Source organism: Aethalodelphis obliquidens, unplaced genomic scaffold (genome assembly GCF_003676395.1).
Source record: "Aethalodelphis obliquidens isolate GAN/ISIS:26980383/991018 unplaced genomic scaffold, ASM367639v1 scaffold32, whole genome shotgun sequence".
NCBI lineage: Eukaryota > Metazoa > Chordata > Mammalia > Artiodactyla > Delphinidae > Aethalodelphis > Aethalodelphis obliquidens.
This window is the reverse complement of record NW_020837976.1, coordinates 3250418-3264417: the sequence shown is the minus strand read 5'-3', so window position 1 is coordinate 3264417 and position 14000 is coordinate 3250418. Positions and strand designations below refer to the sequence as shown.

The window sequence follows — 14000 nt, the reverse complement described above, 5'->3', positions numbered from 1 at the left end:
GTGTGTGTGTGTGTGTGTGTGTGTGTGTGTGTGTGTGTGTGTGTGTGGTACGCGGGCCTCTCACTGTGTGGCCTCTGCCGTTGCAGAGTACAGGCTCCGGACGCACAGGCTCAGCAGCCATGGCTCACGGGCCCAGCCGCTCCACGGCACGTGGGATCTTCCCGGACCAGGGCACGAACCCGTGTCCCCTGCATCGGCAGGCGGACTCTCAACCACTGCGCCACCATGGAAGCCCCCTTCCAGGACTTTTAAGGCCCATGGAGAAAAAGAAGACTATGATACACTCCTTGACCTTAAAGGAGCTCACAGTGTACCAAGCCTTCGTGACAGAGCATAGCAACTGCCTCAGAGTAAACAGAAACAGAAGGGAGGGAAGCAAGCAGTCAGGGAAGGTTTCCAGCAGGCGATAACCTGAGTTACCTTGGGAAGGAGGTAGCCAGACCAGGTGGTGAGCATGAACAGCACGCAAACAAGGCCACAAAGCAGGAAATGTCATGGAGTGTTTAGGGAACTACCAGTAGGTCCCTACTGATGTGACGTAGAGTCTGCGGGAGAAAGTGGCATCTAGAAAAGAGGCTGGTGAAAAGGCAGGAACTAGACTGTGAGGGGACTTATATGCCACGCCAGGAAACTTGGACTTTATTCTGAAAGTAATGGGGAGCCAACTAGAGGATGTTCATCAGGGAGAATGATACGTTTAAACCTTTGTTTCGCTCTGGAAGCAGTGAGAAAGATTGACAGGTAGATGCCCAGAAAACAGCCAACCTCAGTCATCTCTACTGTTTCTCAGCTCATCTTTCTGCACCATGAGTGACTGCAGAACTAGGGGAGGGACCTGAGAGCAGAGGCTGGGAGATGGGTTAGAAGGCTGGTGGACTAATCACAGGTAAAGCTGTCAAAGGACCAACTAGGGTAGCACGGTATTGATGAGAGGAGGAACGGGACTCCAGGATATTAAGAATCAAGACGTAATAATTAATCAGATGGTAAGGAGCAGCAGGAGGGGGAAATGCAGGAATGTGGAAGAGACTCAGTGAGTCATACGCTGGTATACTGGCTCCTGGAAAGAAGCCTTGATATGTAACATTGGCTAATTCCTGTGGTGTAAATGCTCCCACCACGGCCGATGTCAGTGGATACAGAGCTGGGAAGAGATACACAATCTCAGCTTTCACCACAGGTGGGAGCCACCTGCAGCACACAGAAGAGACTGCCTGGCTGACTAAATAGCTTGCTTCCCTTCTAGGGCAACAGCTAGACTACGTTTCCTGCCTTCTCTGTAGTTACTCAGTCTACGTCTTTGAACCATTGTTTGGAGCAGGTGACCAGGCCAGGATCGGTTACGCTTCAACTCTTCATGAATGAGAAATAAACTAGCATTGTGTTTAGCCACCAGCATCAGATCTGTTTCAATCTTAAGTAACCTTAGGTAATAATCTTAAGTAATACATGGAGTAAATGTTAATTCAACTTTATGGCTTGAGGAAATGGGTAGATGGTGGAAAAATATATTGAGAAAAAAGAATACATCAATTGAGGGAAAAAATACTGAAAACAACCAACATGGCCAGAGAATACACCGTTTTTAGGTCAGAAACTATTTCCCAGGCATTATTTTCTATAGTAGTGTTTAGAGATCTTGGAATCTATTCACAAACATACATTACCGGTGTTGTTTGGGATAGTGATTCAGAGAACTAAGCAAGTTGACATCTCAGGATTCTATCCTGTTGCTGTGGATCCACTTAGCTTCTTTGAGTTTTTTATACATAAAAAGAAAATGCCAGGACTTCCCTCGTGGCGCAGTGGTTGAGAGTCTGCCTGCCGATGCAGGGGACACGGGTTAGTGCCCCCGTCTGGGAAGATCCCACATGCCGCGGAGCGGCTGGGCCCGTGAGCCATGGCCGCTGAGCCTGCGCGTCCGGAGCCTGTGCTCCGCAATGGGAGAGGCCACAACAGTGAGAGGCCCGCGTACCGCAAAAAAATAAAAAAAAGAAAGAAAAAGAAAATGCCAGACTGCCAGATTCTTCCTAATGTGTAAGTTCCTTAAAAAGCACTTCAAAGGCAAATTGCCATTTTTAGGTTATTACAGTAGCATAAAGGATAAAATTGCATCCCTAGTAGCTCAGGAGATTTTATCAGTCCCTATTTTTCTACCCACTAACAAATTATTTGCTTTCAAGGGTTGAGTCTCATGATTATATGTTCATTAATAGAATATTTATTAATTATAAATTTGCTCTGAATAAGACATGTATCTTGTGTTATTCCTCTAAAATACTTAAGTGATGTTGCAAAGAGACCCAAGTATTATAAGTGGAACCAATTATCTAGTTAATTACAGGGCCAATGCTGGTCCACTCCCACCCAGAGATTTGGTCTCACAGCAATATGCTTCCACTGGTACTACATGCCCGGGAAATTCAGACCGACCCTGAGTCATCCTTGGCTCATTCTACATTCACTTGACAAATATTTATTGAGCATCTACTATGTGCTGAACACTATGCAAGATGTTGGGAGCAGAATATCATGTAGTGAACACAAGGAGACATTGTCCCTGGCTTCCTGAAGCTTACAGGCTAGAGAATTCCTAGAAATTCTAGAAATTCTAGAAGGCTGAGTCAAATCCAATAGTCATCCACTTTCTGGATTGAACTGTATCCACCCAGAGACCCAACTGAGTCAGACTCTTAATGACCCAGGCAACCCGAGAACCAATTTAATCCCCCAAACCACACACTCAGGAAGAATCAGAAAGTAGCCCAGGCCTCTTCCTCCCATCTGAGTCAGAAGTGACAAGGGCTACAAAGAATGTTTTGGATTCATCCACCAAAGTCTCATAAAAGTTGAAGAGGACCAGGAAAAAAAAAAAAAAAAAAAAGCTCGTAGAAGGCATCTGAATACTAAATTCACTCTCAGATGCATCTGGACCCTGAGGAGTTCACAATCTATGCTGAGTTCATGAAAAAATAGGTAGACTAATGGGAAATTTCTCTGTGACCTATTGTTTTTCTTTAAAAGTTATAATGCTGTTTCCTTCGTTACTCTTAATCTGAGAGCTTTAGAAACATTTTTCTGGATTTTCTACTTACTGCATTTTAAATAACTTGCTCATAGTATTTGCTTGTGTGGACGCCTAGTGGGGTTTCTGGACCTCAGTCTTGGCCCCTTTCTTCCCTGTCTTAGTTTGGGTCCTCTCTAAAACCAATTCTGGGGCTTCCCTGGTGGCTCAGTGGTTAAGAATCCGCCTGTCAATGCAGGGGACACGGGTTTGAGCCCTGGTCTGGGAAGATCCCATGTGCCACGGTGCAACTCAGCCCGTGCGCCACAACTACTGAGACCGCGTGCCACAACTACTGAGCCCGCGTGCCACAACTACTGAAGCCTGTGCACCTAGAGCCCGTGCTCTGCAACAAGAGAAGCCACCACAATGAGAAGCCACCACAATGAGAAGCCCGCGCATCGCAACAAAGAGTAGCCCCCGCTCGCGGCAACTAGAGAAAGCCTGCGCGCAGCAACAAAAACCCAACACAGCCAAAAATAAATACGTAAATAACTTTAAAAAATAAATAAATAAAACCAATTCTGAGATAAAGACTTGGGTACAGGTAGTTGATCTGGGAGTTGATCTCAAGAAGTATAAATTGGGAGAGGGACACAGAGGAGGGAGAAAAGCCAATGACTGAGGTGTTAATAGGCAGATTCCACCAGGGCCAACTGGGGCTCCGTCCTGGTGGAGACTCTGAAGAACTGTGAAGAAAGCTCCTCGGAATTGTCCCAAGAAGAGGCAGGGAAATGAGGGGATTTTCCACCAACTCCTGTCTCTTCTGGGCTGAGGGTTGCCTTGGGGGCATTAAATCCTGCACTTCACGGCTAGCTACTCTAAACACAGGCTAAGAAAACTCCCAGGGCCTGGAAAGAGCCCTCAGGCAGGAAGCAGGGAGTCAGGTGGAGGCCCTGGAGATGGTACATGTGTGAACGGGCACAGGAGCTGTGGTCTGGGCTGCCCACTCAGAGGTCCTGGAGGGCTGAGGGCAGGGTCTGGCCTCACAGCCTTTGCCTCTAACAAGGCCCAAAGGACTGTCTTATCTACAGTAAGATAAGATAAGGGGTCTTATCCAGCCAGGCCCCTTTCCCCAGCAACCCTGCAGAACAGGGCGCAAAGGCATCTTTTCATACCTCCAGCCTCTAAGGCAAACATTCATTCCTTTTGCGGTTGGGGGGGGGAGGGGTGTTTGTTTGCTTTGTCTTTGTTTATTTCTACTACTAATAGGTTAAAAACAGTACTCTTGAGGGCATGACAAGTTGCGTAAAAGCCTTAAAATTCTTCTTGAGAGGGTTTTTCTGTTGTTCCCTGGAACCCATGAGTCAGGCTTGTTCTGCTGGGGATCCTGTCTTGCCCCTGTGCTGGTCCTCCTCTTCCTTCCCACCTGAGATCCAGCCCCTCCCAACCTCCCAGCCACCTTGACTTCAAGGGACCATGAGAACCCCTGCCTCACCCCCATTCACGTGTTTTTCCTTATACCTCACCCTGGAGGAGGAAAAGCAGAGTGCATACAGGGAGTCCACAGAGTAAGATTCATTGTGATTCTGAAGGAAATCCAGGAGCGTAACTCAAGCCCATTGCCACACCTTCTTATCTCACAGGGGGGGATGGCCAGAGGTCACGCCCCACCAGGAAGAAACAAATGTCCCTACATTCCAAAAATTCCCCTTTTAAAAACCGGACATCCACATTTTGCTTCAAATGTCAAAATAAACTCATTATACTTGGCCAGACAAGACGAAAGTTTCCAGTAACACATTCTGTTCTTATTCTATAGCTTGAAACTGATTAGTAATATATAATGTAATGAACTTGAACAGCCCCAGAATATGCCACTGCCCCTGGAGAATTGCAGAACCTTCCTACGTTTGCCACCTTGTAAGGAGGAAAACTGCCCTTCAAGATCAAGTCCTGAAGGCAATGTTCTCACTTGTCAAACTGTGTTGGCCAAGAAAAATAACAATGAAAACCACCAAGCAGTCCAAAACACAACAGAGAAAAGTAACCACCTCGCGACAACGTAAGCTGTCAAACTGACTGCAGCACGTCAAAGTCAAATTCCAGTTCTCAGTAGCTAGAAAAAAAGTGGTTTCGTAATAACAAGTTCATGGCCTATATTTTATTTCCCAACCATGCATCAAGATTTGTACTTCCTTAAGTCAGAAGGAGAAAGACAAATACCATATGATATCACTTATATGTGAATCTAAAATGTGACACAAATTAACCTATCTATGAAACAGGAACAGAATCATGAACATAGAGAACAGACTGGTGGTTGCCAAGTGGGAAAGGGCTGGGGGAGGGATGCAGCGGGAGGTTGGGGTTAGCAGATGTAAGCTTTTATATACAGGATGGATAAACAACAAGGTCCTACTGTATAGCACACAGAACTATATTCAATATCCTATGATAAACCATAGTGGAAAAGAATATTAAAGAAAGAATGTATATATATGTATAACTGAATCACTTTGCTGTACAGCAGTAATTAACACAACATTGTAAATCAACTATACTTCAATTAAAAAATAAATTTAAAAAACTAAGAACTTCCTAAATCTAAGGTCTGTAGGTCGCTATTCAATTATGAAATCTAACCTCTCAGTGACACTTTCATGGTTAATTCCAGCAAAAAGGAGAAAATACAGATCCCACTACTGGGGCATAAAATATGATTCTTACAAGATAAAACATGCTTGTTAAAGCACATGTTGCTCCAAGATAAGGAAAAAGAAACATCCTCAGTCTGACATAATGTATATTGCGTTCTCTGCTTCTAGACTTTTCTAGAGTATTTTCTACGGGATTATATACAGTATTTTCTAGAGGAGCAGAAGTTAGGAGTCGGTCTGTTTTAATAATGAGTGTTTACTAAAGTTCACTTTATTTTATTAAATAAAAACTTACTTAAAAACCACCAGCCTGAAGAGGTTTAAAAACAAAGTAGTCAACTCATTCAAACCTCACGGCAATCCTATGAGGCGAGCACTAGTATCATCTCACTTTATAAATGTGGAAACTGCAAGAGAGAGCAGTGAAGTCTGTGGCTCAGGGTCACACAGAGAGTAAGCAGTGCCTCAGGGCATGGACTGGGGTGGGCTGACCCTAGGACCCACACTCTCAGCCACCTACAGAGGAGCATCCCAGCCAGGATGGAGGAGGGTGGGCACAGTCTTCATGAAGATGTTTACCATGGCTCATGTCCGTCAGCAACCAGCAAATTACTAAACTGTTCCTACGCTAGTGTTTTTTTAATTCATCTATCTTAATTAAGGATTTTTAGATACATCAAAAGAGTACTTTTAAAAGGTAGGTTTTTAAAAAAAAATAGCCTTAAGGGAAAAAGAGCAAATCCACAGGGCACTGGTATGTTCAGTAAACATCACTTAATGGGTTAAAATTCCCAGCTAACTACAGAAATCCTCAGTTTAAAAAGTGGTATGACAGGTAAATCCTAGTCATTATAGGCAAAATCTCTACTGAATTAATGCTAGAAGGATAAGACTAATTCATAGTTGAAACTGGGGTTATGGAGTCTTTCACACCATGACGGATCTCCCTGAATTATCTCAGATGCAAACCGACGGTGAAAATATTCTCAGGAGAGGCCTGATTTAACAAAACACATGGGCAGAAGAGGTGGAAAACCCTTCTATCACCAAACTGAAGACAGCACGTTCATTGGAAGGAATCTCAGTATCATTCGATTTCCAGTCTGTGGGATGCATTTCCCTTTTGTATTTCTTATGTATCCCAAACACCAAGAATAGTACCTGGCACATAGTAGGTACTCAAGAAATATTTGTTGAAGGAATAGGGTGAAATATATGGGAGGCATTGCCTGGTCTGAAGGAGGGAAAAAGAAGGTGTATTAATTTTCTGCTGCTGTTTAACAAATTACCACAAACTTAGTGGCATAAAACAACACCATTGATTATCTTGTGGTTCTTTACGTCAGGAGTCTGGGCATGATGCAGCCAGGTGCTCTGCCCAGGGTCAAGGCTGCTATCAAGGTAATCACCAAATGCCTGGGAAGACCCACTTCCGAGTTTGCACATGTTGTTAGCAGAATCCATATTCTTATGGTTCCTGAGGTTCCTCTTTTTTTGCTGGCTGTTGGCTGGGGCCTCTCTCAGTTTCTAGAACTCACTCTTAGGTCCTTGCCATGTGGCCATCACCACAGGCAGCTTTCCCCTTCAAGGTCAGCAGGAAAATTTCTCATATTTCAAATCCCTTTCTTGGGGTAGGGCTCAGTCACTTTTTTTGTTTGTTTTTGTTTTTGTTTTTGTTTTTTTGCGGTACGCGGGCCTCTCACCGCTGTGGCCTCTCCCGTTGCGGAGCAACAGGCTCCGGACGCGCAGGCTTAGCGGCCATGGCTCACGGGCACAGCCGCTCCGCGGCATGCGGGATCCTCCCAGACCGGGGCACGAACCCGCGTCCCCTGCATCGGCAGGTGGACTCCCAACCACTGCACCACCAGGGAAGCCCAGGGCTCAGTCACTTTTAAGAGCTCCCTTAATTAGGAGAGGTCCCTCAGGATAGTCTCCCTTTTGAGCAGCTGACTTGGGACCTTAAACGCATCTGCAAAATCCCTTCATCTTTGCCATATGATGCCACTTTATCACGGAAGTGACATCCATCGTATTTCTAGTGCTGTCCACAGTCAAAAGAGAGGGCCATGTACACCAGGAGGGAAGCATTGTGGGGACCATCTTAGCCTACCACAGGAGGACAGGTCTGAGTCAGGTACCCTCGTGGACCAGCTGGCCAAACAAGGACAAAAACTATGGTAGTCAGTGTCCACAGAGTCAGAATTTCCAGGAAGGAGAATGCTATAAAAACATCTCTGCCATACCCATGTTCATAGTAGCATTATTCACAATAGCATAAGGGTGGAAGCAACCCAAGTGTCCAATGATGGATGAATGGATAAACAAAATGTGATACCCATACAATGGAATATTATTCAGCCTTTAAAAGAAAGGAGGGGCTTCCCTGGTGGCACAGTGGTTGAGAGTCCGCCTGCCGATGCAGGGGACACAGGTTCGTGCCCCGGTCCGGGAAGATACCACATGCCACGGAGCAGCTGGGCCCGTGAGCCATGGCCGCTGAGCCTGTGCGTCCGGAGCCTGTGCTCCGCAACGGGAGAGGCCAAAAAAGTGAGAGGCCCGTGAAAAAAAAAAAAAAAAAAAAAAAAAAAAAAAGAAAGGAAATTCTGACACATGCTGCACATGGATGAACCCTGAAGACATTCTGCTAAGTGCCACAAGCCAGTCACAAAAGGACAAATACGGTATGATTCCACTTATATGAGGTATCAAGGGTAGTCAAATTCATAGAGATAGAAGGTAGAATGGGGAGTTAGTGTTTAATGAGTACACAGCGCCAGTTCTGCAAGATAAAAAAGAGTTCTGGAGATTGATTTCACAACCACATGAATCTGTTTAACACTACTGAACTGTACACTTAAAAATAGCTAATATGGGCTTCCCTGGTGGCGCAGTGGTTGAGAGTCTGCCTGCCGATGCAGGGGACGCGGGTTCGTGCCCCGGTCCAGGAAGATCCCACATGCCCCACATGCCGCGGAGCGTCTGGGCCCGTGAGCCATGGCCGCTGAGCCTGCGCGTCCGGAGCCTGTGCTCTGCAACGGGAGAAGCCACAACAGTGAGAGGCCCGCGGACCGCAAAAAAAAAAAAAAAAAAAAGGCTAATATGTTAAACTTTATGTTATATGTACTCTACCACTGCCAAAAATACCTTTGCCAATGATACTACTTACGACTATTTTTTAACTCATTTAATAGACGGGTATGGGTGTCTGCCTCGTGACACGCACTGTGCTGGGTGACAAGGGACACAAATATTAATGTAACAGGTTTCACAGTGATTAGTGAACTGAAACTGAAGTTTGTTTTTAAAATAATCATTATTATATCAGAAATAACCACAGAGGATATATGTATATGTATGACTGATTCACTTTGCGGTACAGCAGAAACTAACACAACATTGTAAATCAACTATACTCCAATAAAAAATTAAGTAAAGAAAGAAATAACCACAGAAACAATGATCCGAACTAATTTTTCCTCATTCCAGATGAAATGCCCCAACTCACCTGCCCCAGATCCAAGGTGACGTTGACTTTGTTGTATTGCGTGCCTGAGGAGAGAGGAGGGCTTTGCCACCACAGTTCAGATCCATCAATTGCGTTGGTGATGGGGTGTGCTTTCCTGGGGTCCTCAGAATTGCAATAGTCACAGAACTGGCCCTGAAATAATAAAGCTCTCGTTTTATTGTCAAGTAGTTTTTTCTTATCAATTTAGTAGAAGAGGTAATTGAAACAAAGACCGTTTTCTATAGCTTAGAGAATTCAGCTATTGAATTTCATCATAATGTTTTCTGAAGACAGTAGTAAGGCTTTCTCTTTTTCGTTCAGTCTTAAACCATATCACCTGTTTATACCTCTGTTTATCATGTTTCTAGGATACACATTATAGTTATCTTCCATCAGTTAGAGTTATGTTTTTCTTGTCTTGTATGACACTTTAAGAAGAGCCTGTTGTGCCTGAGATGCAATGATGTTCTCCTTCAGCAAATCCTTTTTGCTGTTTACATCCTCCTCTGCAAGTTCTGTGTCAAGCCCTGGGATACAAAGAGGATCCCTGCTCACAGCCCCAGTGGAGGTGATAAGCATACAAGTAACCATAAAGGAAGTAGGTTTGGCAAGAGTATAGAGTGCTGGGTCTAAGGCAGGGTGGAAGAGGTGGGATTTCAGCTGCCTGTGAGGATGGAGAGGAGGTTGGTAAGTGTCAGTGAGCAGTCAACAAGGAAGGTGTTCCAGGTGGAGGAATGAGCACCAGCAAAGGCACAGAGACCAGCTGGTCCATTTGAACAAGAGCATAAGTAATGGAAAACTACCCTTGAAAGGTAAGTGGGGGAGATGTGGCTGGGCTGTGGATACTGGAGTGAGAAGTCGGCAGTTAATTTAGTAGGTAAGTGGGAATCCTGGAGTGGTATTTATTTGATATTATCATCTCTACTGAATTCTGATTCTACTGATATCATCTCATCTTCTTACTGAATTACTCTTTTTCAGTAGGCAGATTCTCTTGATTCTATTTTGTTTTGTTTTATTTTGTTTTGTTTTTGTAATGAATTTTAGCACCATTACCACTCAAAAAGCCAAACATACGCCTTTCTTATACATTGAATATACTTTTAACTGGTTCAAAGCCTCGTGCTTATCCAGTAGTTGGATGTCACATACTGAACTGCTTTGCTCCCCAATTAAATGATCTAAGGGCATAACTACCACATAGGAGAGGGATAGAGAAGCAAACTTAGACCCGCAGCCCCTCCAGAAATGTGCTGTGAGAAAAGGGTAACTCTGCCCCTGACAAGCATCTTGGAAGTTAATTTTTTAATGCTCAAGGATAAATTCGATCCTGGTGTGGAACTAAATGTGTGGCCGAATGTTTTCATCGAGTGTGTTACAGAGGGCTCTTTCATATGTGGTGATATATTATGTACAACTTTATCTTTTGACCCTTCATGAAGATACTTCTGTAACTCTGGAGCAGCACCGTGGGGTAAGCAGTCCCATCAGTTCACGAGCCCAGAGGCCACATGTGTCTTGCCTTCCCTATATCACTTCAGCCTAGAACGTCACAGAAGCCCAATAAAGGAATAAACCTCTCAGGGCTTTTCAAAAAATTGTTTGAGTCCTTTCTACAAAATTTTATTATTATAATAAGTATAATTGATAACTATTTAAGCTAGGACATATTAACATTTATGAGTATTTTGCCCTTTAATGATTTGTATTTTTCCCATTTTCTCCCTAGAAATCATTTTACCAGTTTAATTATTTGGTGAGGGAATTAAATTGTTATTTCTTGAAGTTTAGAAGATTTACATGTGATAGAAGCAAATCTCCTCCAAGGATGTGGATGTTTATAATCTACGTTCATCTCCATCTCCAGAGTATAGATATGAGGAACGGAGATGTTCCTTTTCTGTTGTCATAGATGAATTAAGGACCTACCATTAGAAATAAAAGTCTAAAATCTCTCAGTGGAAAATAAAGGTGAATAAGAAGTTGGAGCAAGGAATGAGTTCTTAAACAAGATTCAGAAAGCATTGACCACAAAGGAAGAGACCGATTTGACTACATTAAAATTAAGAACATTGGGTCCATCAACAGATGAATGGATAAAGATGTGGTATATATATACCACATACCGCAAAAAAAAAAAAAAGCTATATAGAAAGGAAAGCAAAGGAAAAATTAATAAAGGATTCAGGATGATGGTTATCCCAGATTGAGAGAAAAAGAGAGATGGGAGGTGGGGAAATCGTATGGTTAGACATAAGTTATTGCTAAGGCCCTGTTTTGAGTTTTGGTAGCAAGTTCATGGGTGCTTATTATACTATTAAAATTTTTTTTTGGCTGCACTGCACGGCATGCAGAATCTCAGTTCCCCGGCCAGGGATCGAACCCGTGCCCCCTGCTGTGGAAGGGTGGAGTCTTAACCGCTGGACCACCAGAGAAGTCCCTTGTTATACTATTTAAAATCCATCCATCCACATACACATTAAGGCTTATCATGCAAGGACCAATGACGAAAGCATGTCTTAAACTGAGGGTCACGAACAATCCCTAATCTAATCTAATTCTGCACCTGAGGTCAAATATTTTTTAAATAACCATAAATAAATAAAAGCAGGACAAAAACTGGTAGAAGTCAGAGAAGAGGGGGACAGACAGAGAACAGAGAGGATTCTTACATCCTTGTGTTCAGTTATTCATCCATCCAGGCAACAAACCTGTACTGACCATGTACTCTGTATCAGAAGCTATTCCAGACAGAGATGAGAATATTGAAAGATAAACAAGACAAGGGACTCACGCTCTGAACTGTGTCAAAGCTACTATTAGCCTAGTCGTGTGGGAAACAGCAAATGTAACAGAAGGGGCTAGAAGGAAAGGGGACAAAACTGTTCAAATAAACAACAAAAGAGAGTAGAGATCCAAGGCTGGAGGTCCCCAGAGGACAAGCTAGTGTTTGCCCAGAAGCCCACGGAGTGACCTACCCTCATTTAGAAAGATGGAAAAAAAAAGTAGTCTGTCCTAGCTGCTCACATTTTTGATGATTCTCCTTAACCAAAAGCCTCTCATATATAATACTGTGCAGCTGAATTCACAGCATAAACACTGTCTTGTTCTAAGAAACTAGAGGTTGATTACAGCACCACTCCCTAACACGACTTCTTTTATTGTCTGGTCATTCATTTATTCAACTTTTCCAAATCGCCGCCAGTGTGTGGAGCACTGTGTTGGATGCTGGCGTAAAAACAAAAGAACAAACGCTAAGAGCTGGACCCGGCCCCGGAAGAAATCCAGTGGGATAGAAGAGAAGTAACTCAAACACAACATGTCACCAGCAGGGGCTGGGATCAAGCGAGCGTGTGGGGTGTGGGAGCCCAGGAGAGACATGCCACGCCTTCCCTGCCGAATCTTCACCACATTCTCAGATGCGTATCAAATCACGACCTAAAGACCCAGAAGTGAAGGCTCATGGAGGTGAAGGGCCTCACCTCAAACCACACAGCCGGGACGTGCAGGAACCAGGACCCGTGTGTGGGTCTGGCCACAGTCCTTACAGCTCAGAACGCGTTGCATCCTGGCCTGGCTGCTCTGGAAGCTGCATCAAAGAGCCCCGTCTTAGATTTGGATGGAGTGTGAGGCCGCACTGCAATAGCAATTATGTGATTTTCCAAACACCTGCCCACAACCAGATGTGTGGGAAGAGATCCAGCTGAGGAGAGAACCCCGTCTGACAGAAGCTTAGCTGCACCCGTGCCCTGCAGCAGGCACAGAAAACACGGCAAGATCTAACCACGCTCACCCATCGACAGCCCTGTTTCATGATCACCACGTTTGCGCTACCGCAAACCCTCCTCCTCACCATCACTCACCGAGGCTCCTGAGGTTACGTGCCTTAAAGGCACTGTCTCAAGTGGCCAGACCCAAGCCAGCTGGAGCCCTGATGTGGAGAACATTCTGGAGTGTGCCCATTCCCAACTTGGGATTGCTCCTTTACCAAAACCTTGTTCAGAACGCTCTCCATTCTGAGAGGCACAAAGCACATGGGCGTGGTTACCTACCACTCAGACAAGCATCTTGTAAATGTCCTGAGCACCTAAACGTCTGCACAGAGTGGGGTGAAGGGCGACCACACAGCCCAGGAGAGCGCCCAGCTCTGCAGCCCACACACAGCTTTCACCCCACCAGAAGGGGGCGCTTTGCCCTCTAGTGTGCCGGGTTCCTGGAGCAAGGGATTTGAGAGACCAAACAAGGGGCTGCAGGTTGGTTCCAGATACGTATATTTTAATTTATTTATTTTTTATTTCTTTATCTTTGGCTGTGTTGGGTCTTCGTTGCTGCGTGTGGGCTTTCTCTAGTTGTGGCGAGCGGGGGCTGCTTTTCTTTGTGGTGCGCAGGCTTCTCATTGCAGTGGCTTCTCTTGTTGCAGAGCACGGGCTCTAGGCGTGTGGGCTTCAGTAGTTGCAGCATGTGGGCTCAGTAGCTGTGGTTGGCGGGCTCTAGAGCGCAGGCTCAGTAGTTGTGGCGCACGGGCTTAGTTGCTCAACAGCATGTGGGATCTTCCCGGACCAGGGTTCGAACCTGTGTCCCCTGCATTGACAGGCGGATTCTTAACCACTGTGCCACCAGGGAAGCCCAGGTATGTATTTTTTAAGGCAGATAAGCAAACATCTGCAAAATTTATACCTATTACTCAAAAACTATGTCCACTCAGGCCAAATTACAGAGGGTTTTTCTTTTAATTTGTTTCAAAGAGATGCATTTTGGAGTAGAATGATGGAGGTCTAAATCCTGCCTCTACCAGTCACGGCTTCAAAATGTTAGTCAAACTATTTAGTCT

General features: G+C 44.7%; 1 protein-coding gene across 1 annotated transcript in view; it reads right to left on the bottom strand.

Moving 5' to 3' along the window:
- The window catches only part of LAMA3 (laminin subunit alpha 3), a 225570-nt gene that overhangs the window by 197418 nt on the left and 14152 nt on the right, over positions 1-14000 (bottom strand). Inside the window, exon 2 of the mRNA XM_027127533.1 lies at positions 9170-9322. Coding sequence (XP_026983334.1) covers positions 9170-9322 — 153 coding nt within the window. The remainder of the gene's footprint in view (positions 1-9169; positions 9323-14000) is intronic.